Here is a 27,269-nt window from a genome sequence, read left to right as displayed (position 1 = left end):
GTTAAGCACATTCACCCCACTGAGTAACAGCTTTTAACCAGAGTAGACTAGTTAGAAAATATGTAGTTACACAGCCAGGTCTCTTGGACTAGGGGAATAATCCCCTGCTTACACTGTATCTGCCTGGTTTTGAGAATACATTGAAAGCTGAGAATGAAACTAGAAATGATGTATATAACAATATGTTCACTCCAGAGAACTCAGAGTTCAGCTGTCAAAAAGTTCTAAACAAGACAGTGTATCCCAGTGAAACCTGCTTGAAATATATGCTCAAGTGAACTGCAAGAGACTGGTAGATAAAGGAGATGCTATATGATAGTGAAAGACACATGAGAAACAAGTAGCAAAAAAATTAAATGACAGTACATTAATAAAAACCAACTCTTTGCGAGTCTAGCAGACAAAAGCTAGAATCCTTTTTATATTAACTATTAAATATTTAACCTTAAATACAGGGCATCGTAGTATTTCTTAACCAAGAAATACATTTTCCCATCCAATGCAGCCAAATCAATAAAATCTTTTTTAAAAAATCACTTCATATGAACAAGAATATATTAGGATCCTGAGATTCATTATGGTTTGCAATTCTACCCCCACCCTTCTTCTCCCCATGTTCAGGGACTAAACATCTTGAAGATATAAAACATAGTGAAACAACAGACTTTCACCTCTGGGGCCATGCTTTTATCTAAAAACTATAACCAAACAAATCAGAATGCCTTATATCACTAGTCTACAATTTTTGAGAAGTCGTCTGCTTCAGAGATAAAATATGGTATTTATTATGTATTTTGATGTGCTGAATTCAAATATGACAATTAAAACAACTGATTGGCTACTGTTTCTAAGATATTTAAGTTTTTACATTTTATGTCTATGTATATTGTGTAGATAGCAGAGTTTTAATCATAAATTGTAAACCTAGGTCTTTTCATGTGTTTATGGTTGCTTAACATGATAATATTTCACCTGTGTCATGTTTATTAACACTTTAAAAATCAGCAAAAGGTATAATAAATAAAAATTATTATGACAAAAAGACAAAAACTATTAGTACTGTTTAGCCTATTCAGTGTACTCGGCGCTCTTGGCTTGTCTTGTATTCATAAATGCATCCTCTGTCCTGTCAGCAATAGTCTGCAAGCATTGATGGGCTCATTTGCCCTGATAGCGTTTCTCCATTATTGCAATGTCCTGGTGACAATCGCTCGCTGTGCTCGTCGCTCACTGCTCCGCAGTTCAGTGAAAAAATCTAGATGAGAGTGCAAAAATGTATCTTAAGTGACATGTTTGCAACCAAGCTTTTGTATGCCTGAGGAGTTTCCACCAACAACTGTATTGTCTGCTTTGTTTCGAGAAATTTATTGCACTAACTGGAAGGCTTCATGCCGCTTTTCCTTGCCACGCAGTGCATGATCAAATGCATCATCTCGAAAAGTTCAGAATCTGAGGACAACAAAGACACCTTCCTTTCTTAGCTTCAATTAACTGAAATTTTCCACGGAGGTACTTGAAAGCTGCTGGTTTTGTCAATGGCCTTGACAAAGTCTTCATCAGACCCAGCTTGATGTGTAAGGGTGTAACAAAATCTTCCTTGATCAACAAGTGTGGATGCTGAACACTTTTCTCCCAGGCTCCAATGACTGTCAGAAGTGCCAATCTTTCTTGATGTAGTTGGAAATCTCTTGCACAACTATCCATTTACAGAGAAAACAGCAGTACATTTGTGTATCCAGTCTGCAGACCAAGCAGAGAGCACAACCTTCAAATCGCCACAAAGTGCACGATGTGGTCATAGTTATGCACCTCAAAAGTGTTTCATGTTGTCATAAGTTTCTTCATATGGATTGCATGACCAACGGAATTGATGGGCAAAACATTGCCATATATGCAGCAAACAGCTTTAAGACTCGTCTTCGATGAATCAATGACAGTCTCCATTCATCTGGATCATGACGATGTTGAAGCTCATCCACCATCGATGTTGTTGCAGCTACAAATAACCTTCCATGAAGAAGAATGAGACAAGATCCTTTGACGGTCACGGAACATGGAAACCTAACATCACCTGCCAGAGACTCCACTGCTGTAGTCTGGAGCCAACAGCTAGACTAGAGCAATCAACAATTTTAAGCATATTTTCGTTCTCAGTGACCCAGAATTAGTAAAGTTTGACTACATTTATTTCAGAAGCATTTGGCTGTAGAAGCATGTATCATGTTTACATGACACCATTTTAGACTAGGCTTATTATTGCCTTTCATAGCTTCCTACTCAGATCTGAACTTAGAGTTCAGAAAGAGATGCTAGCATAGAAACCTCCAAGCTTAATTACAGCTCTATCATCTGATAGCGCTGCCACCAGCCAGGAATTCCAGTGACCCAAGACTCAGATGCCTAGTTTCCACACAAGGAAACAACCCCCCCTTGTCTCTCGTTACTTCCTCCCTGGATGATCCTGAAGATCACCCTGTTTCAATTCCTCCCACCAATTCCCGAGTGAGCGCAGACTCAATTCTTGAGCCCAACTAGAAAAAAAATCAACAATTTAAAAGAAAGCTTTATATAGACAAAAAGAAAAACATAAAAATGGTCTTGTATCAAGGTGACAAATACAGGTTATGGCTTAAAGAAAAAAAATGAATAAACAGCCTACCAAAAGAAATACAATTTAAAACATTCCAGCCAACTACACCATGTAAATACAAAAAAACAATATACGCCTATTGTCTACCTACTTTGTACTTACAACTTGGAAAAGAAGATTAGAAGCTGGAGATAGAGTGATCCCCTCAGAACTAGAGAGCAACAGAAAGAGACAACAGACACACACCCAAACTTCTCTCCTTGAGATTTGAAAAATCTGTTTTCCTGATTGGTCCCTGGTCAGGTGTTTGGTTCCCTTTGTTAACCCTTTACAGGTAAAAGAAACATTAACCCTTAGCTATCTGTTTATGACAGACCTGTCCTGAGCTTGCCCAAAGACTGAGGGGGACACTTTCACCATGACTGGCAGGCATTTCTCCATTTATTGTTTATGTGGCCATTTACACTTAAAGCTGCTCTCAACCCAAGGAGAACGCAGTCTCTGCAATTGAAAGCTGACGACTCTATCCAGGTGTATTTGCAATACAGCTTCTGTCCCCTCTATGAGTTTCTACTCAGAGTGTCACTCTCACTATCTTGAAATAAACTTGTAAGGGGTGGGGTGGAAAGAAAAAGACCAAGAACCTCACAGAAATTCACTAATTGCTTCCACAGTTCTATATTCTTAGGCTATGCATGTGTTTAGGTTATGCTTTGAATTTTAGCTGAGCAAACAAATCCTAGAACAACAAAAATAATGCTCCTGTTTCGCTGTTTCACTTGTACATTTAGGCATATACGTGCCGCTCAACTTACATCTAAACAAACAAAAATGCTTAATACCTACTGTTTCTGTAACTTGAGACTTATGTCCCTGGCTACGGCAGTTTGAGAACTTCCCCAAGTACACATCCTTGCCAAGTTCCATATGCAAGAGACAAGGGAACAGCTTCACTCCAAGGTACACAACATCAGCACACACACACACACCCAAAAAAGTCAGCAGCTGTGAGTCACTCATGTACCACAGCAATATGCACGGAATAAACAGATAACTAGAATCAACCTATGGAACATCATCCTTACTCTCAAAGCATGTACTGAATTCCAAAGTGTGCTCCACTTTCCAGTGCTGAGAGCCTGTTAACCTCAGCAGGCATGTAAGGTTGCCCATATTAGAAACAATTCATTTGAAAGGAACCACTGTCTATGAAAATAGAACAATTTGCCATTCTAGGAAAAGTTGTATTGTCATTTCAAAACAGTTTCAAGATTTCTGAATAACTACCTCCATCGGATCCTCTGCCCATGATGCACTGTGACAGTTAAGATGGCAAAAGGTATTTTGTACTGTTAGCCATTATGCCCCAACAGTGTCTAAAACCATTTAGATCTACTGCTAAACTATTTTATACACACAGACACACACATAATTTTTTTTTAACCTTAAACAGACATATTTTCAAGACAGGCTAGAAACTGGTTTACAGTTGTCTTTTGGACTCCACTGTCAAACATATGCTCACTTTCTTCAACATGATCACTCCAGCAGTAAGCACAGAAATGGCAATTTGAATTGAAAACTTTATTTTCCAAATATTTCACAGTCTTATCTGTAAAAGAGTTCCTTACACCTTTGAGCTTTCAGAAAAAAATTGCAGCATTTTAAGGAATTGCTAGGGTCACTGATAAAAACAAATTATTTGCACTAGTTCACATCTCAGCACTTTTACAGATGTTGGGTTAAAAGTTGGCACACCACTTCTTTATAATGAAGATAACAAAAGGGATCAATAATTAAACTAACATTGCTTATACAACTGCTGCTGCTCTCTATAGAACAGCAAAACCAGAATAACCATTCTCAGAGTTTGATTTTTTGCCAGCTATTTACAATGAAAATGATTTTTCCCCTCAACTAAAACTAATTGTCATAGGCATAAAGACCATACTCCACAAAGTGCCATGCCAGTACATGAGCACAAATATAAAATCAAGTCCTATTTTATACATACATGAAAGACACCAGATTTCACTGTTATGTCATACTTCTCCGCTGCCCCCATTTGATTGTTTCATCCACTTGTTGCATCTTGTTATAAAACTAGATTGTGAGTTCTGTGGAGCAGGGACTGTCTCTTTACTGCTTGTTTGCACAACCCTGAGCACAATGAGGCCTTGACCATTGGCAACTAGGCACGACTGTAGTACAAATTATTACTGAGTCGTAAGAGGAAGTTTTCCCCACAAGATGCATGCTGACCCACCTAGGATCATGTTTTAGAATTAGGCTCCATGTTAACTGTTATGCTCAAACATCTATAAGCCCATTAGCATGGAAGTCCACCTAAAGAGAGACTAGAGAGAGAGGGAGCTCTCATTTACCTATTGCAGTTACTGGGCATTCGCCATCACTGTATTCTGTTGAGCAAAGGTCTCTATAGCTTTTTCCAATGTCTAAGGTATATCTGTATATCTCTTGTGTCAAAAATGGCTTGGTTTTGGCAAATAAAATACTTTAAGTAGGCCATTACTCCTGAAAGTGAACTAATCCTATTGAAAAAATACTGCTGCTTTTCAATTTTTTTTCCTCCCCCTGCAAAAAACCTTACCAATATACTAAATATCAACCCAAGTGCATTTAAAAAATAATCAGAAATTAAATTCTTGTTACCGTTAATAAATCTTGTCACATGGAGTGTTTACTTTTCATAATATTACTTTAGTACCTCTGAAACGAAGTGCCTGCTTGCACCATTGATTTAAGTAGGACCTCAGGAATAATTCACAGTGTTACTGGGTAATACTGTTTATAAAGGTATTGAAACAAAAAAATAATATTGTGTGCTTGGTTTGATTCTGTGAGCTACTCTGGCAGTAGTAACACACTGGACTATTTTTACTCCAAATCGTTTTGTACTACACAGAGTCCCATTACAATGAATCTAACGTTTACAACACTGATTTCCATGGCACCGCTTAGAAAGACATTGCATAGGAAGAATAATGTGGGTGTTGGTGCATTTTATATAGTAATAGCAACATTCTGTGAGCAGTTTGAGCAGCTGATTTGCTCCAGGTTATTTTGACTACTGTAAGCAAAGTCCTAGTGAAATGAGTAGGGCATCTGCATAACTGATTACAATGGAACTTTGAATAGTAAGACTGACACCATTTATTATTTTGCAGAAAGATACTGCACCATACAAATAGAATGGTTACTAGTGAATCCCATGCATCATTCTGTCAGCATATTGAATAACAGTTGCAAATGAAAGAAATTCAAACCCCCAAAAAGTGGGGGAGAGTCTGACTTGAACCAATAAAGCTGCCACTCAGTTTTTAATTCACCCTTTGTGGCAAGATATTGACATACAGGATGAAGATAGGATTGTTTTGAGGTCCCACAAGCCTCAACAGCTAGGTGACAAAGGATGATTTTTCAATGTAATTGTAACATTTATTCCACATTTCCTCTGGTCTCCAGCATGTGATCAGGAAATTATTCTAAATTTAGGTGCATCTCAAAGAAAATCTGGGTCCTACACTTTTTCAGGCACTGAAGATATGCTGTGGTGCCTAATGATCTGTACCAAAGAGATTAAAGTCTGACCAGAATCCTTCCTGGGGTTTCAATGCACAGTTTTCACAGTGAATTATTACTTTGGAAATATTCTTCTTTCCTGGAGGTACTCCTATTCCTGCAGAATTAAAAGGAAAAATAAGAAAACTACCAAGTCAAGAAGTATTCTCTAGTTTGGTCAAGTTCCTCAGAACAAGCTGAGCAGTTGGACTTGCTGTCCACAAGACTGTCAGTTTATATCCCAGTGTGACCAAAGTAGTTTAAACCTTTTACTTTTGAGAAGAGGATACGCTGTTGGAAGCACTTGTTCAGCCAGCCAACTCCTGTCACTTCCATGAATATGAATAAACTCCAATATAAGACACCGACATTTTGCAAATGTAGGAAGAGCTGATCTTTCAGTTAGTCTTTGCCAATAATCAACCCTGCTATCCCATAGTTTGTGACTATGTATTTTTCCCTAGTCACAAGCACCTTTCTTGCCCCCTTTTCAAGAATGTAAGGCCTGATCCAAAGCCTTTGAACAAATGCCATCTATGTCAATGGGCTTCGGATCAGTCCCCCAAACAGGTTTATTTTGTTGCTGTCTTGGATTTATGTGATAGCAAAGAAGCATGCATGGTGGTAAAAAGATGTCAGAAGGAATTGTTTGGGGTCTATGAAAATGAATATTTGATGCAATTTTGTAACCATAATATGCATGTACACAAGTTACACATAAATACATATGTATGAGTGCAAATTTTCACACAGGAAAACATTATTAACCCTGTGCTCTGTAATATTAAGGATAAGACTAGTGATGAGTCATTTTTAAAAATACTCTTGTCAGGGTATATAAATAGCTCTCTTTTCTAGAATAATTATTACTCAGAAACACTGCTGCTGAAATTACCCAGGCAATAATCAACCTTGGCTTCTTCATCAAACCCCAATAACATCTTTTTAAAGTCTTACTTGTAAAGGCAAACATTTTCCTTTGCAATAAAAGCTAATCGAAATGATTTACCTGTGTAACTATTTGTCAGATCTTATAAACGCTAGGAAAATGATCAGCCAGTTCAGCTACCCCATTTAATCCACACGTAAAATCTCAGTGGGCTCAAAGACTGTGAAATAAAACAGCTGTTTTTCTAACCACTTTCCCCGTTTTCTCCCTACTTTAAAAACTTACTTTTCCATTCATCCACACAATAGGTGGTTAACACGATAATAAAGTATTATTAAACACAACAGCAGACTACAAGGACAGCATCATCTCCATTCCCAAAAGACTTCCTCTTAATCTCTCAACCAGTCCTTATTTTAGTCCAGCTGTATTTGATCCTCTCTGTGACTGGTAAAATCTAAACATATCTAAAATCAGACTATCCCTCACTCTTTGAATCAAAACTCACTTTCAGGCAGGGAGAAAAAAGCCTGAAGCCTCTGGCTAAGCACCATCGTTTCACAGTGGGGGCTTCAAGGCCCCTGACATTGCACAACTTCTCACATATAGTGCAGTCCCCGCGCATTGCAGCACTCAGCCTCTTTATTGATGTTTAATATTTTCTTCCATTTTCAGCTCTCTCTCACCCAGCAACAAGTTAGGACAGACCTTAGAGATAGCAGAAGGGGGCTAGAGGCAGCCTAAACGTTTGGGCACCAATAATGTGTTTTGGTTTCTTACCAAGACTGCTCAGACTGTGTCTCACCATTCACATTCTTTGAAGCAATCTTTGGAGTTACTAGACCTCACGCAGGCACAAGACCCCTGCTCTGCGCCCCTCTACAGACATGGGGAGTTCAAGTCAGGAGACAAACGAAATGAGAAAGGTAAAACTAGCCCAACCCACACTCACTCTGAATCCTTCAGGGACATCGCATTGTAACTACCAGGGCCCTTTTATTCCCGTAGAAAGGAATTGTTCCCTTATGCACCTGCAGGCTCCACTTCCGATATTCTCTCGTCAGTGTCTTAGATTTCCCTGGATCTCACTGAATTGACTTTACATCGCAGAATTATCGGAGGGTGGTTTGACCCCTCGCTGTCCCTCCCTCCCCCCAATAAATAACATCCGAAGCATCTGACAGTGAGTGGGGCTTTCAGGTGCCCTTCGCTCCTGCACCTGTTGCAACTCGAAGCCCCGTGCTCACATTCTCCCTTCCCCAGGGAAGGGCTCCTCAGCCGGATCGCCCTTGCCAGGCTGAGCGAAATCGCCTCTGTGCAGCGCCTGAGCTGCCTTCCTTCCCGGCTCTCACCAAGCGCACCCCACAGCGCCTGAAACCCGCCACTGCTCTGGCCCTGCGGCGAGAGACCTGCCCAGTGAGACACGGGGCAACAGGCCAGATCCTCGTGTTCTTTGCCCCGGACACACGTGCGCTGCCCTGCCTGCCCGGCAGCTCACACGCACTACGAGCGGCTGCTGCTTGGGAAGGCGTTTCACACGACTGCCAGCTCTCCGCGAGCAGGCACGGCAGCGCCAGGCAGCTTCCCGCTCTGGGCTCTTTCCTTGGGAAACAGCGCCAACCTTCGGCCACCGGAAAGTTTCCAGCACCAGCAGAGCTGCCTGCGCCTTCGGAAGAGAACAGCCGGCACCCGCCTGCACCCCGATCGCGCACCTAGCGCACAGGGCTCCAGCAGCCCTGCCAAGCTTGACAGTAAAAGACAGGAGATGGGGGGCGGGAACTCAACTGCTCTTTGGAGCCAACATCCCCCACCCTCAGTGTATTATTAGAGGGGAAGATAACGCCCGCGGGCGGGAAGGCGAGTCAGCCCGGGCCCGTGAGAAACACCTGCAACAGACGCGCAAAGCAGAAGTACAGTTTCCCCGCGCCCAGCAGCCGGGGCTCTGCGAAGCCCTCGCAGCCCGTCTGAGCCGAGCCGGGTCCCGCGGCGCTTACCTTCCTGCACCGCATGGAAGGGATTGTTGGCTTCTATGAGCTTGATGGAGTACGTGATTTTCTCGCTCTGTAAAATGTCGTCATTGAGGTTCAGATCGGACACCGCCTGCTTGAAGACTTCGTCGTCCTTGGCAGCATTTCCTTCAAAAATGGCACCTGTTGGCATGATCACATCAGAATTTGATCTCCTCCAGGAGGACAGGGGGTGGGGGAGTTAATGGGGAGATGGGGAGGCTCCATAACTATTCTAGTTTATTTCCCCGTGCCTAAAGTTTCATGTATATACATCTATATAAATCAGCTACCTCTCTACCCTCGAGTGCTGTGCTTTAACACGGCCAGTTCAGTGTGGCACTGAGAACGTTGTTGAGCTCGGGTCCATGGAAGAATTTCAAAACAAGTTAACAGAAAACAGCTTCCTTGCTCCCAGGTTTATCGGTAATCATACACAGGCATGTATTGTTCAGGCGCAATAAATCACACACACAGAGTCTTCAAGGACTCATTCCGCATGAGTTGACTGCAATGGATAGGTGCAGCACAACTAGACTTGCATCATGAAGCCTTTTCTTGCCCAATGTGTATTTTTCACAAACCGTCATTTACTGGTTTTTAACCAAAACCCCTAGAAAAAAATTGCTTTGTGAGTTTGAATGTAATAGAAAGGGAGAGGTGTTAGAAACACAACCAACTTTTGCCCTGGGTTTTTTCTGCTGTTCACCTAAGTTTGTCATTGTTTGGGGTTTTGAGTCCCTGCTGCATACACAAACACATACTGATTTAGAGTCAGCCTGTGCGTTCAGTAACCTGAAAGCTTCTAGTTTCAGGGCCGTGTTTATCCAGTTAACATGAAAACATCTGGCGAGCTGTGTTACATAATATACTCTGACTACGGGAGCGTGTGTGTGCACATTACGTTTACTATGTTGTTATGCAAATCAAGGATTTTTTAGGTTAAAGGATTTTAAAAAGTCACTTCCCTCCTTGATACAATATTGCTCATTCACACCAGCTGTGTCATGAAGCCTTACAAAGATTCGTGTGTAAATTCGCAAATCCAAGTTCAAGAGGCTCTTCCCCTTCACTCTTTTGGAGCCCTTATTTCTGGAAGAGGCGCAAAAATAACACTAAGTGTGGGCAGGAATACAAGCCACAGATCTATAGCTGGCCTTCACCTTGTCCATTGGCAGTCAAAGGGCAAACAGACAGAGGCTTTATGGACGTCTGGCCTCCACCACCTGCTGTGTCTCTGGACTCCCCTCTCTCAAGCTCCACCGATGAGAAATGAGGCGCGCTTTCCTCCTCTTCAGCACATCGCGAAAAAAATCCGAAATCTCGAGTTGCCTCCAAGGTGAACAACGTGCTGCTGGTGCAGCTGGAATCCTGTAAGTGTGTCCAGCGCCTGCGAGGATGAGACTCAACCAGGGCTTCCCCGCCGCCCCCCTCCCCCTCGGAATTCACGGGGAGCTCAGGGCTTTCCTCGCGCAGCAGGCAAAGTTGACTCGGTCCCTTTTCTCGGCTAAATCCGCAATGCTGTGGGCTCCGGCCCTCAGCCTCCTGCTTGTTTTACAGGGCTGGTGTTTGAGCATCCTTGTTTTCCTCGCCGCCACCACGTCAGGTGGTTCAAACTCGGTCCCCACCCTCACATTTACCTACACGCTCACCCCTACCCCCTCACGCGTGGCGCCTGGAGGGGGCAAACTTGTTCCATTCCGTGTTCATCAGGGCACAGGCGCGCGCTCTCTAGCTCCGGACTAAACTCCCACCCAGCCTCTCCTGCTCCATGGCTTCTCTCTCTCCTCCCTAAGGATTTTCCTCCTCCTCCTCCTCCTCTAAAGGCGGATGGGAATCACTGCTCTTCATTCCCCCCCCCCCTCCATCTCCTCCCCTCTCATCTGCCAGAAGCCCGAGGGATTTGTGGAGGATCTTGTCCCTCTCTTTCCCCCGCCACCATCTTAATTCCTGCCGGTACCTTTCGACACCCGCCAAAGGGTGACTGCAGAGCCTTTGCCTTTTGCCGCCCAGACTTTCCTTGGACATTCCTCTACCCTGCTCCTAGAAGCCACAAAACTTACCCATCCTGCATGCTCCACTGCCCCAGCCTCTCCCTCCCTCATCTCCCCCCACTGCAGAGCCAGGTTTCTCCTCGCTGGAGACTTCAAGCCTCGCAGCCCAAAGGTTTTAATGAGCCCTTATTCAAAACACAACAGTTGCGCGCACGCACACACTGCTACTGCGCATCTAGCGTCTCCTAACCTTTTCCCAGCCAATTTATCCCTCTTGCATTCCCGTTATAGTGGCATCTGCTATGATTGGGGAAGGGGGACCGAGGGTGGAGGGATTTTTGGAAAGTTTCCCCTACGGGATGGTTCCTATTCTATCTTGCCTTGTTTACTGCGGGTGGCTGGGGAAGAGAAAACCTCGCACGCAAACAGGTCTGAGCCCAGCATTTAGTACAACCGGAGAAACGGCAGCAGCAAACCTGCGTCCTGTCTCCAGAGAAACCCCTGCTGCGATTCAGTGCTAACGTGCTCGCAGCATCCTTGCAACCAAAAGGGACCCCCACAGTCGCTTCCTCATCTCGCTGCTAACTTTGCAATTCAGAGGATTCGGGTGGCTTTTGTGCCCCCCTCGCTGGGGAGCTAATGGGGCTCCCTCGCCCTCTGCCCATGACATGATGGGGTTTTAAGGAGACACCATCCCTTTCTTGTATTTGTTGCTTTCTGCCCCCTCATCCCCCCTTCTTACCAATGTGGATGATGGAGTCCGCCCGCACTGAAACGCACTGAAATATCCAGGGGAAAAGCCAGAGCATCACCACTTCCATTTCCAGCCTCTCGCGGAGCACATCAGCCCGGGTTTGATGGAGAGACAGAGATGGGGGAGAAGAAGAGGGGAGGAAAGGTACCCAGATTAAAAAAAAAATCAGAAAATCCCAGACCCCGAAACCCCAAGAATTCTCCAAGATTGAGACGATGGAGAGAACGGGAAAGCAGAGGGACGACAGCAAGAAAAAGGTTGGGGCTAAAAATATATGCAGATGGATAGATCCTGGGTGTCTGCGAGGAAGCAGCAGCAGCAGGGCAGAGACTTCAGCAGCAGCTCCTCTCCACTCTGTGTGTGTCTGAGCCCCAGCACACAGCAAACTGCGGAGGACCGCCCCCCCCCCTCACAGATCACGTGATTGCAGAGACTCACCACTCAATATAGTCTGGGCGAAACGCACGGGGAGATGGTAAGAGGAGCGTAGAGGAGGGGAACAGTGGAGCCCAGTTGCATCCAGGAGCCTAGCCAAAAACGGGGGCTGGAGGGGGTGGCACGAGGAGATGGGGAGAGAAGGGCTCCGATTGCACAGGATGGGGGAAAAGGTCTGTGGCGACAGAGCCGCGGGGGGCGGGTAGGAGGCTTTCAACGGGAAGAGGAGTTTGAGATATGAGAGAAAGATCTATGCCGGATCAATGAATCTGACCACAGTCTGTCCGGCAGAGAGCAGAGAGGGACGAAGAGGCGCTCTAACAAAAAGGGGGGAATCCTAGCTGATCCCAGCAACTCGCCGGTTGCCAGGGGAAAGCGCCCCATCATCACTTGTGGGGAACAGCTTTCCTCCCCAGGCTATTGCGGATTTCATGGAGATGCACGTATCCACCAGCTGCCCAGGCTTGCTTTACTCCCAGCAGACGCTATCCACTCATGCGCCTCCGTTCAACCCAGCTTTCCCGGTGCTGAAGAGGTCAGAGGACGCTGGCACTAGCCTTCCCCCAGGACTCTGTGTCCCCCTCTCCCCGGCATCACTGTGGAGGGGACCGAAGTTCAGAGCGCCGTTAACGAAGATTTGGGAGCCCGCCTCTATAGGGGGGTTTGATTCCTTGAACTACCTGGAAATCTGACTGACCTTTTCCTGGCCAGTCTGGAAACTTAGCCTCTGAATAGCAGCCCGGCTGCTTTATTTGGTTTCGGCGTTTGCCCGCACCCACCCTCTCGCAAGGGAAGCGCCGGCTAAAAGTTTGAAGCTGGAGTAACTAGCTGCATTAAAAATTGGGGGTTCCGCCTCACCCCAAAGGGGGGGAACTTTATTCATCAATCAGTGGCGTCATTAGTATAACAAATAAACAGCTCTGGGGAAAAGGCAAGGGTGAATGGAAGCCGCAGATTTAGAAAATCTTAATACTTAGTTCCTGGCTTTTGAACTTCAGTGACAAAATTGTATCGTGTTGCAGAGTAAAATGGAACAGGAACGCGCGTAGCTGGTGTAATAAAGATGCTGCTGTGGAGGGTAGGACATTCCAGGGTTCCTGTTCCAAGCTCAAGACCAGGATCTTATTCCCCGTTGACGATCTAACTGAAAACGTGATGTTTTCCCGCACACTGGGAAAGTGGTACCACAAAGCTGTGCTCTCTCTCTCTCTCTCGGTTTAAGCTTTCAATGAAATCTAATTCATAAATTGGACATGCTCAGAAGACTAATTCATCCCCTAAAACAAATGCATCAGTGATTGCAGGCATCCAGACGTGATAAGAGTTTAAATATGACAAGGATCCCGGGAAAACAAATTCATTCAGGAGCCTGAAACGTAATTAAAACTACTGCCAGGAAAATGAGTTGAGAGCAGGATGTTACCAAGATGATTAAATCGCTCTGGGGCTGAAGCCTGGACTACTTTAGCCATAGAAACATGTAATGACAGTGTTTGGATATTATGAGGCCGAACAAAGATGACTGGAGGTCAGTCATCCTACAAGTGCAGAGACTAGGAGTAAAACATTAAAGTCAGATCCTTCTCCTATTGAAGTCAATGACAAAACTCCCACCCACTTCAATGGAAGCAGGATCTGGCCTCTGCTTGTTTGCTATCAAGGAATCTGTCTACAGACTACCTAAATTAGTGGCTTTTCTATATAATATTCCACTGGTCCATTTCCCCTGTCCTCTATTGCACTAGTAATTTCAGCTCAATGGAGCATACTTTTTATAACCATCACCTTGTTTATTTAGTATTCATTTCTCCAGTTACTTTGGACTAACTAGAGAGATTGCTGCTATGAGCTTCTGTCCTGCAGAGAGCATTACCACAAAAACGCTTGACAATAAGGGGGAGTTAAAACAGGTAAGCTTTCCAGTCCTGGGTGAGGGAGGAAACACAAATGGATTGAGTAGAGTAAAGGAAAAGGAAGATGAAATTGAAATGGTGCCAGGGAGGATCCCTGTTCACTGGTCTGTGTAAGCTTGCTATTGAGTTTGTTATAGTCACAGCTTTTGATCAGGAAGAGGCAGGGGGTAAATGAAACAAGATACACTTTTTAGAATAAATCACATTCTAACTATTCTTACTTATAGCGTTTTGGTTTTACATATACAGTTTCCCATTGATCAGTGCAAAACGATTAAATACCATACTGAGTAATCCATGGAATAAAAACATTTAATCCAGATAATTGGCTTCTAGGACAAAGATCAATAGAAACTTTCCTTATCTGACTACTTTAGCAAGTAAAAATTAATTCTAATTTACATTTGTTTCAAATCAATATACACTTACTGACTGATGCTGTGAAGAAGGGCACAGAGCTATTCTTCTGGTTAACTGTGAAATTAAACACCCATATTCACTGCAGTCATGTGTATTACACTGTAGTATGCATATGGGATGTCTGGGAAGAAAATAATTCCATCATATAACCTCTTTGCTTTAGTTCCTCTATCTGGAAAATGGGGTTAACAATATAGCATTGTGTGGGAGGTAGTTCCCTCAAGTTTGTAAAGTGTGGTGGGATCCTCAGACAGAAGGCCCTATAGAATTACAAATGTCATCCTATCTATTTATAAAGGCAACCAAACACCATTCATTTAGACTTCAAGCTCTTTGGAGCAAGTTTGTCTCCTATTGTGTGTTTGCACAGTACTTCTACAGTAGGTCCCTAACCTCAGCTGGGGTCTCTAGGGATTGCTGTAATAAGTAAATAATAAAACAGGAATGCATAACTTCTCAACTAAAACTGACGAAGAATCCACCAGCCAAATAAATTAGAAGGGAAACTGAAGTGCAAGCTACTTCATCCACATAAAAGGATTGATTCCCAACAGGGAAGAGTAGGGAAAGAAAGGAAGGGAGCTCAAACTGTGCAAAAATAGGCCAACTGAAGAGTTGCCAAAATGAATGTACTTTTGTCTCTGCTAACTGACAACATGACAGACAAATAATGCCTAAAAGAAAGTCATCCCATTATCACGTCCATAAAAACAGCATTACAATTTAAGTAAATATACAACCTCAGCTAATAAAGGAAACCAGAACTCAAACTGGAATTGTGCTCAGACTGCTAATTGTGGCCCCAAACCAGCACCTGGATTTCAGTTCCCCAGTCTTCCCTTTGAAAATTGGCCAGCCTACAAGGAGAGGGCAGAGGGAAATAAGAAGAAGCCGAACCTGCAGCCACATCACTTGTGGTCAGTGGGGCTCTGCATGGGTGCTGGGGTTTACACACAGAGCTCAGTGTAGGCTTGGGGTCTGTATGTAGACTCATTCTGTCTTCCCAAAGCTACCCATGAATGAGGAGAAGCATCAATGTTTGGTCCAATCCCATCATGTGCAGGAGCATGATTGATTTATTAGGAATTCTGCACTTGGAGGACTTGTAAGATCAACACCTTAATGTTGGATTTTTTTTCTTGCTTTAAGTAAAACACTTACGATTAACCCACCGCTTGTATTTATCTTTTGTTTGGATGGCTTTGCTTTCAAAATGCTCTTTACAAAGGGAAACAAAATAAGATTAGAATTATGTACATCAGAATTTGAATTCTTTAGGCCCCATATAAATAGAAGGTCATTTCAGTTCCTCCATTCATCATCTAATCAGAAGAGCTCTCACATTTTGCTATGGCTATACATAGTTCAGACACAGCACTACATGCTAAAAAGCTAATCCATTTGCAGGCATTTTGCATAGTAAGAATATTATGACTCACCATAATATTCCATCATCACTGTGTAGGGGCTGAGCCATTGCATATTACATAAGGGACACCACTGGATTTTCTGTGTCAGTGGAAGATTAGTGTATCATTAGAAATAGGTATTTTGCTACTGCACTATTCCAAGTTCAATACCTTGGCAACAGAGGTGGTGCTGAGTGCCATTATAAGTTCACATGCTTCTGCAAACCACCTTGATGATTTTAAGCTAACCCATCATAAGATATTGCTGTATATAGTTCTGTTGTCAGAATGAATGTGAAATGAAATTTATGCTGATGGGCTAGACTACTCTACAAGCACAGTTTGAATGAAGCTCTGCAAAATTCATTGAATTAGAAATCTTGAACGTCTCAGAAAGGTGGACTGAAAGGCTTACCAGCCGCAGAGGTCTAGAATTCAGAACTCTCTCTCCTGCACAGCAAATGCCATCACTGGACTCTACAGCTAGTTCCAGTCGTGCTGCCAAAGCTGCAACTGCACAAGGTGCCCATTCCATGGGGGGCCTACCAATGTCGGTGTGATTAAAATGCTCCACGGTGTGCACAAAGCTGTTGAGGAGAGAGAGCTCTGCAACAGGCCCTTGCTAAAAATGGCACCTAACACCTAAAAGTAAATGGCGTGGCTTCAGCTTCCACCTTTTCTTCTTCCTTCCTCTACCTTCCATCCTCCCTTTTGCTAAACCAAATTTTCCCAAGTGAAAATGGGATGCTGTCCAATATGGGATGTTTGGGGAGAAATTACGGAATTTGATTGGGAAGTAGGAAGAAGGGGAGAGAGATGCACCAACTCTTCCATCTCCCACTACCCTCCCCTTTGCAGAATGAATAACTGCAACACTCTAAAATAAAAGGCAGGGGTGGAAGAATACACTATTTATCCTTCTCTTGTTCCTTCACAGCTCTGTCCCAGTCCTCACTTTTTCTCACCCTTCCCCTGCCACCACCCAATCTAGCGCTTATCATCATATCTCCCACTGCTGTCTTCCCACCCACAAGTTACCTCTGATTCCTGCACCCCACCAATTCCCCTACATACACTCAACCTTATTTACCAATTTTCTCCTTCTTCCATTCACCCACACACTCAACCCTATTGTTCATGATCAGGGAAATTCATGTGCTTCCCCAGTTGCCATCAGGGGTGCTTCTGGCCAATAGAGCATTTGTCAGCTCTGGTGCAGATACTGGGCAGAGGTGAGGTGGGGCTAATCAGTCCCCTCATTGACTGTTTAGCTCTCACTTAGCTGGGGAGACTAGCAAGGCATCATCTTCTCCAATGACATGCCCTGGCAATTCCATTCCAACATATGGAAGGGGGCAAAGTCAGGAATTCTAGCTCAAGGACAATGGCAGATCAGCTCTAGAGTAGCCCCATTGCTATTGGAGGAGGTGGGAGTTAGCAGAGGTGGCTGTCCTTTGGGATTTGCCTCCCATGGTGGAGGCACAGACCGTGGCTAGGCTATGGAGCTGTGACTGGGTCCTCAGGTTCTGACCCATAAAAAGTTTATATTTTTTATCCCACCCTGCCCTATCAAAAGAGAAAGGAACTGCTACTACTAGCGCCTCTTGAGTTTCCTATAATGTGAAGCAAGTAGCCCAATGCATTAGCTGCTTTTTCTAGGGAGTATAAATCCTCCTTGGTGTGTGCTAATTAAAAAAAAAGAAGTCAAGATTATTCTGTTTACTGCATTTTAATTTATTTTTTGCAAACAACAGAAAGCAGGCTTTTAATTACTTTGCAAATTAGAATTTTATTGGGTTTTCCAGTAAAAGCTTTATTCCTAGGTGGGGACAGTACTACAGAAACCCCAATCCCATTATATAGCCTCAAGTTTGATGGACAGGATTCCTGGAATTTTTTTAAATCCACCTCCTTCTTTGTTGATTTCTCTGATTTTAAATTGCTTTATTGCACCTTCCTTTATTTTGGTGAACTCCACTTTTCTTTTTCCAAGGTTGTTAGCATAGGAAGATAAATTGTGCAGAAGGAATAATGGACTGGATTTTCTCTGTGAGGAGGGGCTTCTGAAATCAGATTTTTCATAGAATGCTTGATGTTCTGGATTAAATTTGTTGTGTGTCTACTAACAAAATGAAAGTTCGTTATACAGACGCTATGCTGCTCAAGATGATGTCTTTTAACACGATAGCAGTTTGCCTACTTTATTTCCAAATTTCTAATGGGTTTGATTCAACAGAATGCATACTTGCCTTTAGCATGTATTTGATTTAATTCATGTTATGTTTGGTTAATTCCATCAGTTCAATATTTGTTGCATCATGCTCGGAAGTATTTTTTGTACCCTCCCCCCCACAAGCTGTGCCATTTGATGCCCTATTTATTTAATTTATTTATCATAGAATATCAGGGTTGGAAGGGACCTCTGGAGGTCATCTAGTCCAACCCCCTGCTCAAACCAGGACCAATTCCCAACTAAATTTATGTTTTTGAAGCAGACTTCTTTACAACAAGCCCTCTCATGTAGGCTTTTCCAGCCTCCCACATTTTTCTAGGAGCATAAATAGATGCTTAATTTAGTCCAAGGAGGAATATGGCTTTATGTGGTATATTTAATCTCCATCTAGGCATTTGTGTTTTAGAAACACTTAGATTCAGAAGAAACTGAAAAGGAGCATGGTTATTCACAACTGTTTGCTATAAAAGCTTTCTACAAAATACATTTGATAGCCTTTATTTAATTGTCATTAAATCAACAAAATTGACAGTATGTTTTATGCAGAGCTACAGCAAGTATAGCCCTTATCTGCAGACTTATGCCTGGCAGGCCATAAATTACAACCCTGATATTGTCGTCTTTTTTGCTCATATAGTACCATTAATGGCACTGCATGTTGATCTGTCCAGAAGCTTAAAGGCCAGCCATGTATTAGCATAGTAGGGTTATCCTTGTTTTGCATGTGGACAGGTGGCCAAAAAAATCATGTGTCATTTCCTTAGGCACATTAATATTACTGGATAGAACTTCTGCCTTCACGTCAGCATATTGATTTTTATTGTTTTATTTGGACAGAGAACCTACATGGCATGTTTCTGGTCTCTGATTGGAAAATCTTTAAAATCAACGTTCTACTGCAAATCTCTGTTTTTGAATGCCTGGGTTTTGAACTGTTATGGGGATAGAGGAGGTGGGAAGAGTGTAATGGGAGAAGGATACAGTTGCCATTTTTAATCCAGAGAAATACATGAGAATCAAAAACTAAAAATGAAAATATTTTATTTTTATATTAAGATGTTTTCTGAATTAATCCCATTGCACTCAAATTTTTGAAAAGGAAAAAATATATATAATTCCTCTGTTTCCTCCCTCCCCAAGATATTCAGAATTTTATCAAGGGTAACTATCACTCACAAACATACAGAAGTGCTGAAACCTCTGCTCTCATCTGTCATAATCACACCATCTAGTATTTAAAAGTGTTTAAACCATTAAAAAAAACCCACAACATAGGTGCCTCAAGTTAGGTAACTAACTCCATATTTAAGTGCTGAAAAACTTGATCCAAATCCCATTCAAGTTAATAGACAGACTCTCACTGCTTTCCATGGCCTTTGGATTACACCCTAAATGAGCAGCCTGATTATCAGATGTGCAGAGTACGCACAGCCCCTGGAGTCCAACCAGATGGAGCAAACAAAGAGAGAAGTCATTCTTTATTGCATATTCAAAACTCTGGATCAGGCAGAGATTTATACTAGACAAGGGAAGATATTTTTAAACTAATACTCCAAAAATGCAGTTTTGGGTTGACCAAAACTATTTGGAAAATATGTGTTGATTTGGTCAATGGTTTTGGCCAAAAGAAAATAAGAAAAAGTCAAACATTTCCTTTTGACATTTTTTAAAACAAACCTTTCAGTTTGTGTCAAATTGATGTTTTGAAATTTTGGTAGATTTAATTTTTTATGGACAAAACACACTAACAAAATGAAACTAAACCAAAAAAAACCCCCAAAACATTTGTTCTCTGAGCTCTAATTTATATCAACCAGCTTCACATGTAACTGTTGTTTCTACTTAAGGAAGAACATGTTATGTTTGACACCTACAACACTTCATATAGACGCTTCATCACAAATATTTTCCTCCTATAGAAGGGACACCATCCACCTTAAAAATCATAGTGTTCAAATCTGTTTCTGTATGTTTATTTTTAAAAACAGTTATTACTTTAAGATTATTATTCCTCTAAATTATAGGTTGGCTGTGCCATCTAAATGCAAACAGCAGGCCACTAGTAGTGCTCCTGCATTTATTTTGTTTTTTTTATTCATTCATTCATTCTAATTTAGACTGATTAATCCTGGGACCATGGGCAAGGCCCAACTTTGCTACTCAGTTTGCACACTTATAAATTGGATATACTACCACACAGTAGTGGTGGTAACACAAAGTCCGAAAGCCTCACATGAAAGATACAGAAGGGTAAAGTAGTTTTACCTCCACATTGGGAAAATCCGATCCTTTCCTTCCATCAAATCAAAATACATTGTCTTTACTGACTACTACAATGACCAATTCTTCAATTTGACAAGGTTTCTCTTTGGACTGGTAGTGCCATGTTGTGTAGTCTTCTCTGTTCAGTAAGTTTTTGTACAACTTCTGCAAAGTAGGTGCTGAAAACAGGATATTTGCCTTTCCGTGCCCACATGTAATTCTACTAACATTAATGACAGTCACTATGTGGAACAAGAGAAGAATATACCCTCACAGATTTTTGTTTTATTCTGTATAAGACTGCTCTTCATCAAGTTCAGCATTCATGCCATTAGTTCCAAAAACAGACGAAGTGAAGGCTTGAGAATAGAAACATCAGCTTGACTCAAAATGTATACCTGACTCCAAAGCTTATCTTAGAAAAGGCCTTAGGTTATTGTACTTCTGTCTTCAAGAAAAAAAATATCAGGCTGAACCATATGCTGAACTTTCATAATATTTATTAAATACAAGATTGGAAAATGGAGTTTCCTTAAACAGAAATGTAATCTCTAGCTGATATAGCAGGGGAGACAGGCTCCAGGGCTCTATTCCCACCTCAGTCATTGAATCACTTTAACTAATGGGATGAGCTGTTGCATGAATCTTGTGCTTGGATCCTAATTCAAGGACAAACTAGAACACAAAGGACCTTTAACTGCCTCACAGAGTGAAGCGTTACAAGTCTGGAGGGAAGCTAGGTCTGTATGTGGCAGAGAGCTGGGCCAACAATTAGTAGCCAATAACATATAAATTTAGCCTTTTTTTCTCACAATTTTCTCAGGTTACTTGCTGTTGAAATTATTTTAATAATTTCAAACAAATAGTTCTTAGATGCAGTTCATTTGTGAGAACTTACTGTGGGTGCGAGTATTTAATATTCAGACTGTCTTGCTAGTTTTGAGAGGTGACCTAAATCACACAGAATGTTTCTGCTCCCTGATTGGAAGAGCAAAATTCCTAGTCTGGTTTGCAGTGCTGATAAATTCACTTATTCCAAATTGCTTTTCCACACGTATACTACACTGCTCACTTAAAATTAGCTGTTTCCACAGACACTCCTGCTGTGAACTCATTCAAGCATTCACATGTTTTTCATAGTTCGGACCACGCTGTAGGAGAGAGATTGTTTCCCTATCCATTCATAACCATGCAGAACCTCTCCTTTCCCATTCATGATCATATAACCTCATACTTTACATGTCAATGTAAAAGTATTTAAATGACTTTTCAGTTGTCTTACTACAGCTTAGCAAGTAGACACAAGAGGAAAACCAGCACTATATGACCATCTATCTCTACACAGGACCCTAACTGAATACCATTGCCTTAGAATATCCATAGTGAACACACTCCTGAAGAAGCAAGTCCATTAAAAATTCAAAAGACTATTCAGATTTATTGTCTGTAGGGTTTATCCAGCTGTGATGTGTTATGCCTGAGAATTCTTGATTACACATCCCTTGGGGACTGATGCCCATTCACCTCCTATTTACTGTATTTCGGGTAGCATCTGGAAATGGAGCTAGAGGTACTACTCCACAAACAACATAGTCAAATCCACCTACTCTTGGAGAGAAAGTATAAGAGGCCCGAGGTAAGCTAACTCAGAGGCCCAGCAAAACTTAAGCGAACCTGGGGTAACAGGATGGGTAGAAATGGAGCAGGAGGTAAAATACACTTGAAAAAACAACTTTCTATCACACTATGATCGAAAGCAGGTTGTACTTCAAGGCTCTGGGACTCACTGTGTAAACTTTTAAAATAAAAACCATGTGGTTCATAACCCTTGACTCTGGAGCAGAGTTTGACAAGTCAATGCAATGGGCAGCATGCCTACACTGACTGGCACAAGTCACTGAATTTCTTCATTTAGCCAGCCTGTAAATGGAGATAGTGCTTGCCCACCTCAATGGGAGGCTGTGCGGCCTCTGTGACTACTGTTTTTGAAAGCACAAAGATTTTATTCTATCTTTAAGAATCACTAATATTTAGTAAAAATGTAAGCTTTAACCATACAATTTGTGACCCCGGGGTGCCTGGGGTAGACCTCACTGAAAATGCCAATGTCAAGACAGGCTGCAAAAGGGGGAGCAGATACTTCCATATTCCACACAGCATCACACCAATATTATAAAATTGCAAGGAATCTGACCAGATATGCCATGTAAGGTGCCAGTGAAAATGTTATGATTTGCCAAGTATGATGATCTTGTTTATATGTTTGCATCACCTTTGTATAATGAGTTATAGATATGTATGATATATTTGTATTTCAAACTTGTGCTGTGCCTCTGAGTGACACTCCAGGCAGATTGGCATCAGCACTGCCTAGCCTGTTCAATGGACCATCAAGGGTCATCAACAATACAATGAACCCATGGAATACACCTTATGAGTCAGCAGGACTAGCAGGGGCATGCCTATGGACAGGGGACTCCAAGGCTTTTCCATGCCATGTGCTGGGCAGCTTGTGTTTGGGACAAAGGAAGAACAGGCCACAGGGCAAAAGAATATTAAAGGCAGCTGCATCTCCTCCATTTTGTCTTGATTCCTGCTTCTTACCTCTGGAGTAACTTTTCTACAGACTGAAGCATTGAACAAAGGACTGAATGACCTATCTAAGCCGTGGATGTGTTCCAGAGGACTTTTCAAACTAGCAAACTCACCAACGCTGATAAGAACCTGATATATGGACTTTGTAGTCTTATGTATGTATCTGATTGCTTGACCATTTAACAACTCCCTTCCTTCTTTTATAGTAAAACCTTCAGTGTTAGATACTAAAGGATTGGCTGGCAGCATGCTATTTTGGGTAAGATCCAAACTAATATTGACCTGGTAATGTGACTGGCCCTGGTCAGGAGAACATTTTGTATAAGTGAGCAGAGTTTTTAAATAATTGCTGGACATATGTGCTGAGTGGAAGCCAGAGAAATGGAATGCAATAAAGGATGCTGGGTGATTTATTTTTTTTTTTAACTTCTTGATAACGAGTGTGGGAGATCAGGAGCACAGTTTGTGACTGGCTGGTAAATCTAACATGAACTTCAGTGTTAATCACCAGTTTGGGGAGAATCTGCTCTCCCTTTCACAGCCTGCCCTCACTTTGGCATTTTCAGTGAGGTCTACCTCAAGCACACTGGGTCACAATTGACATTAATAATATCATAATGTGTCTCCCATATTCCATACAATGTCACACCATTAAACACATTTTAATGTTCTCTTGATTTAGTATTTTGTTATACAGCTGAATACAAGTTTGCATCTCTTATTGCTTGTTGATTTGTCATCATTTTATCACATGTAACTACATAATGCACCATTGATTTTCAAGTAATTAAATTAATTGGAAGTTCCACTTTAAAAAAGTGAAGACAGGATATGGCCCATGAAAGACAGGTACTTTAAGGCCAGATTTGGCCTGCATTAGTCCAGCAATTTTCCTCTCTCAGACCAGTATATAAATGAAGGGTAACTCCATCAATTTCAGTGAAGATACTCAGGATTTATATTAGTGTAATTTGAGCAAAATGAGCTCTCAGCACTTCATATTTATGCAACTTTAAAAATGCTTAAATGATAGAGAAAAAGAGCACACAAGAGGGCATTAAATGTTCAGATGACCAAAAGATAAAGTCAGTTCTGCACTTGTATCTGTATCAACACCTCTAGTTTCTTTCCCTTTCAGGGAACCATGTCAAGGAAAGGTAAGCCCAACTACCAAACATCTTCAAACATCTGGACAGTACCCTTTCTCCCAGCCAACAGTAAGAAGAAAATGGTTGCCCAAGTATTTACTTACTCCAGCTTTTCTCAGCCAGGTACAGCAAAATAAAGACCCTATTTCAGGGCAGTATTTAAGTATGTTCTTATGTCCCCTTGACTTCAATGAGAGTTAAGCACATGTTTAACTGATTTTCTGAATAGGAGCCATAGTTTGATGCCTAGCTCAGTCATTTTAAAATACAGCAAATTCACCTTGTAGTCCAAGAGTGACATCCTTGGATAAGTCTGCAGTTCACACATAGTAAAGTTCCCATACTCACACCTTCCCTATCCAACATGCAAGGGAGGTCGCTGATCTCGTGAATTAAAGCTTTGTGGATTAGACACAGCAGTTCTCATTTTGTGCCTCTGAGGGTCAAACCAAATCCCATTCTAAATGCAAAAATGCTCCAACAAGTCTATGTACAGTTCAATTCCTTATGCAAAATAGGAGGAAAAATAATTTTCAAGCACTACTTGATGTCAATGTGTCCTTCACCCTACCTTAAAGATATGTCTATCTGCTGGACTATATTATATCATTGACGCCTATTTAATTGTGCACATTCTAACCTGTTCTGGAGGCTGAATGTCAGCTAGCACTGGCAGATTCAGTAGAGTTTCAGGGCTGGTCTTCACTACCGCGCTAAATCGGTATCACTACAATCAGTGCAGCAGCATCAATTTGGCAGGTCTGGCAAAGAGGTGATAAGTCGACGGGAGAGTGCTCTCCTGTTGATATAATTAATCCACTTCAATGAGAGGCGGAAGCTATGTTGACTTGAGATCATCTCCTCCCAACATAGTGCAGTTTAGACACCACATTAAATTGTTGTAAGTTATGTAGCTCTGGGGGGTGGGTTTTTTTACACCTATGAGTGACATTACTGCTTAAGTCAACAGAAGTTGTGTAGACAAGGCCTCAGTCTGGTAAATTACAATAATTATTCCAAAAGAATGTGAGCCACTGATTTATAGAAACTAGGTTAAATTAATTGCCTAGCATTAGTCAATGAAGACAATGCTGGCTATCTAATTAACGGTCTATTTGGGGATTGGGGAAGGGGAAGGATGTTGAGCTGGTTACTCCTTAAATCCCTTTGGACGTTCTGGAAATACAGTTCAATCCTGATTGTCCAAATGTTATCTGGGATATCAAATACATTCCTATAATCAAGGTTTTGGACAATAGAATGAAATTTCAGTGTAAGTGATGGACATTGGGAGACACACCCATGTTTCAGATTACAGTAGGGTGACAAGACAGCAAGTGTGAAAAATCGGGATGGAGGTGGGGGGTAATAGAAGCCTATATAAGGAAAAGACTCAAAAATTGGGACTGTCCCCATGAAATCAGGACGTCTGGTCACCCTAGATAAGAGAGTTTTGGATACTTCAAGTTTGGCTAATCAGAATACTAGCCACATTACTAGCCATGTACATTACAGTGTGCCAATGATTAGTCTAGAAGGCCAATTGTCACTTTCTGATACAAACATGTTAAACTCACTCTCATCGTTAATTTAGAAGTTGACAAGTTCTTGGGGGGGCAGAAATGGTTGCAGGCAGCATGCTCTTCTTTCTTTCATTATAGAAACCACTTTCTTTTGCTTGTTACTAAGCTTTCAGTTGCTAGGTGTTACACCTTCAGGAAACAGGCTTGTTTTGTTATGAGGTAAGTTTATTAAATTGAGTTCTGACCTTTTAGAGCATATGCAAGCAGCGTCTTCCACTTTCTGGAAGCACAAGCAAGATCTATCACGTATTTCTCTGACTCTTGCAAAACTTAACCTGTTCTTAAAGGCACAGCTCCCATTAACTACATTAGAGACAAAAAAATAAAAAAACAAATTTTCAAACTGATCTCTAAATACCATATTCCCCTTATTTGACCAGCCTCATTAGTGTCATGCTTCCTCCATTCCAAAAAAATTAAATTCCTTCCTTTAGTTTCAGCCCTCTGGTGATTCCCTGTGGCTTGTGCTTTAGCTATAGTGTATTCACGTGTCTTCCACGTTGATGGAAATTTCCTCATTGACTCCAATGTAGGCCAACCATGTTGGCAGCTTTGCATGCAACGTTCAAAGTCTGTGGGGAAAGGAAGCTTTAACTCAATGGAAAGGATAGTTCTATAGCAATGCTGAGTTTTTCTCTGACATCAAGTCCTCCTTTAAAGCCATGCTACCATTAAGTTACCCTGTGGTACTCCCCTCTTCAAGAGTGTGCAGACATGGAATAGAAACTACTGCTATTCCTGATAGCATCAACTCCAAATGGAATTCTGCTTATGCAGCTGTGGGACTGAAACCTACTTCAGGTTCCCAACCCTGCCTTGTGCCCACCCTTTCCACAGAGACCTGACTGGGCTGAGGGGCAAATGGCTTTTGTGAGCTGCTCCTCTGCACCTTTGACCATTTTTGCTCCCCTGCACACAGGGAGGGAGCATGGGGCCCTATATTTACTTTACTCAGCATGATTCCCTTCACCTTCCCCTGAACCCTACGCATCTTAATTTAGTGCATCAAAAAAAACCAGTCTCTCCTTTTCCTGTCACACAAACTATTTTCATTCTCAAAACTTATAAGCTATAAGCACCAAGAACATGAATACCTCAAGTACACAGTGACCTTTATGGTAATATGTTACAATAAATTTAGATTCCGTTTCAAGCCCTGTTTGGAGTGCTACCTCTAAGTGAGGATTCTTATTAATCATTTGCACCTCTAATGGACTTACCCTTTATAAACCATTTCTGTTTTACCTTCCAAAGCTGATTTGCAGTCTCAGAATTTCAACTTCACCACCTAGGACTGGGCACACACACGTTTAGCTGGTGCAGGCTCCCTTCACAGGAGCAGTTCACCCAAGGTCAGGGCCCAAAGAAATAAACCAGTGACATATCTTTGTGTGACAAAGTCATTAAAAACCAGATACTGACTTTTTAGGAATATGCATATTGAATATTAAACCAG

General features: G+C 41.9%; 1 protein-coding gene across 6 annotated transcripts in view; it reads right to left on the bottom strand.

The window, feature by feature from the left end:
* GRID1 (glutamate ionotropic receptor delta type subunit 1) overlaps positions 1–12,179 on the bottom strand; it is an 890,324-nt gene extending 878,145 nt beyond the window's left edge. For all 6 annotated transcript variants that reach the window (XM_075072547.1, XM_075072543.1, XM_075072545.1 and 3 more), the window contains exons 1-2: positions 11,804–12,179; positions 9,056–9,211 (exon numbers count right to left, since the gene is read on the bottom strand). In XM_075072547.1, the coding sequence (XP_074928648.1) occupies positions 9,056–9,211; positions 11,804–11,882 (235 nt within the window). In that variant the 5' untranslated portion in view covers positions 11,883–12,179. The remainder of the gene's footprint in view (positions 1–9,055; positions 9,212–11,803) is intronic.
* Between the last annotated feature and the right edge of the window lie 15,090 nt (positions 12,180–27,269).

The sequence above is a fragment of the Chelonoidis abingdonii genome, chromosome 15, assembly GCF_003597395.2.
Source record: "Chelonoidis abingdonii isolate Lonesome George chromosome 15, CheloAbing_2.0, whole genome shotgun sequence".
Classification (NCBI taxonomy): Eukaryota; Metazoa; Chordata; order Testudines; family Testudinidae; genus Chelonoidis; species Chelonoidis abingdonii.
Note: the sequence above shows the minus strand (reverse complement) of the source record. Positions and strands in the feature narration are given on the sequence as shown.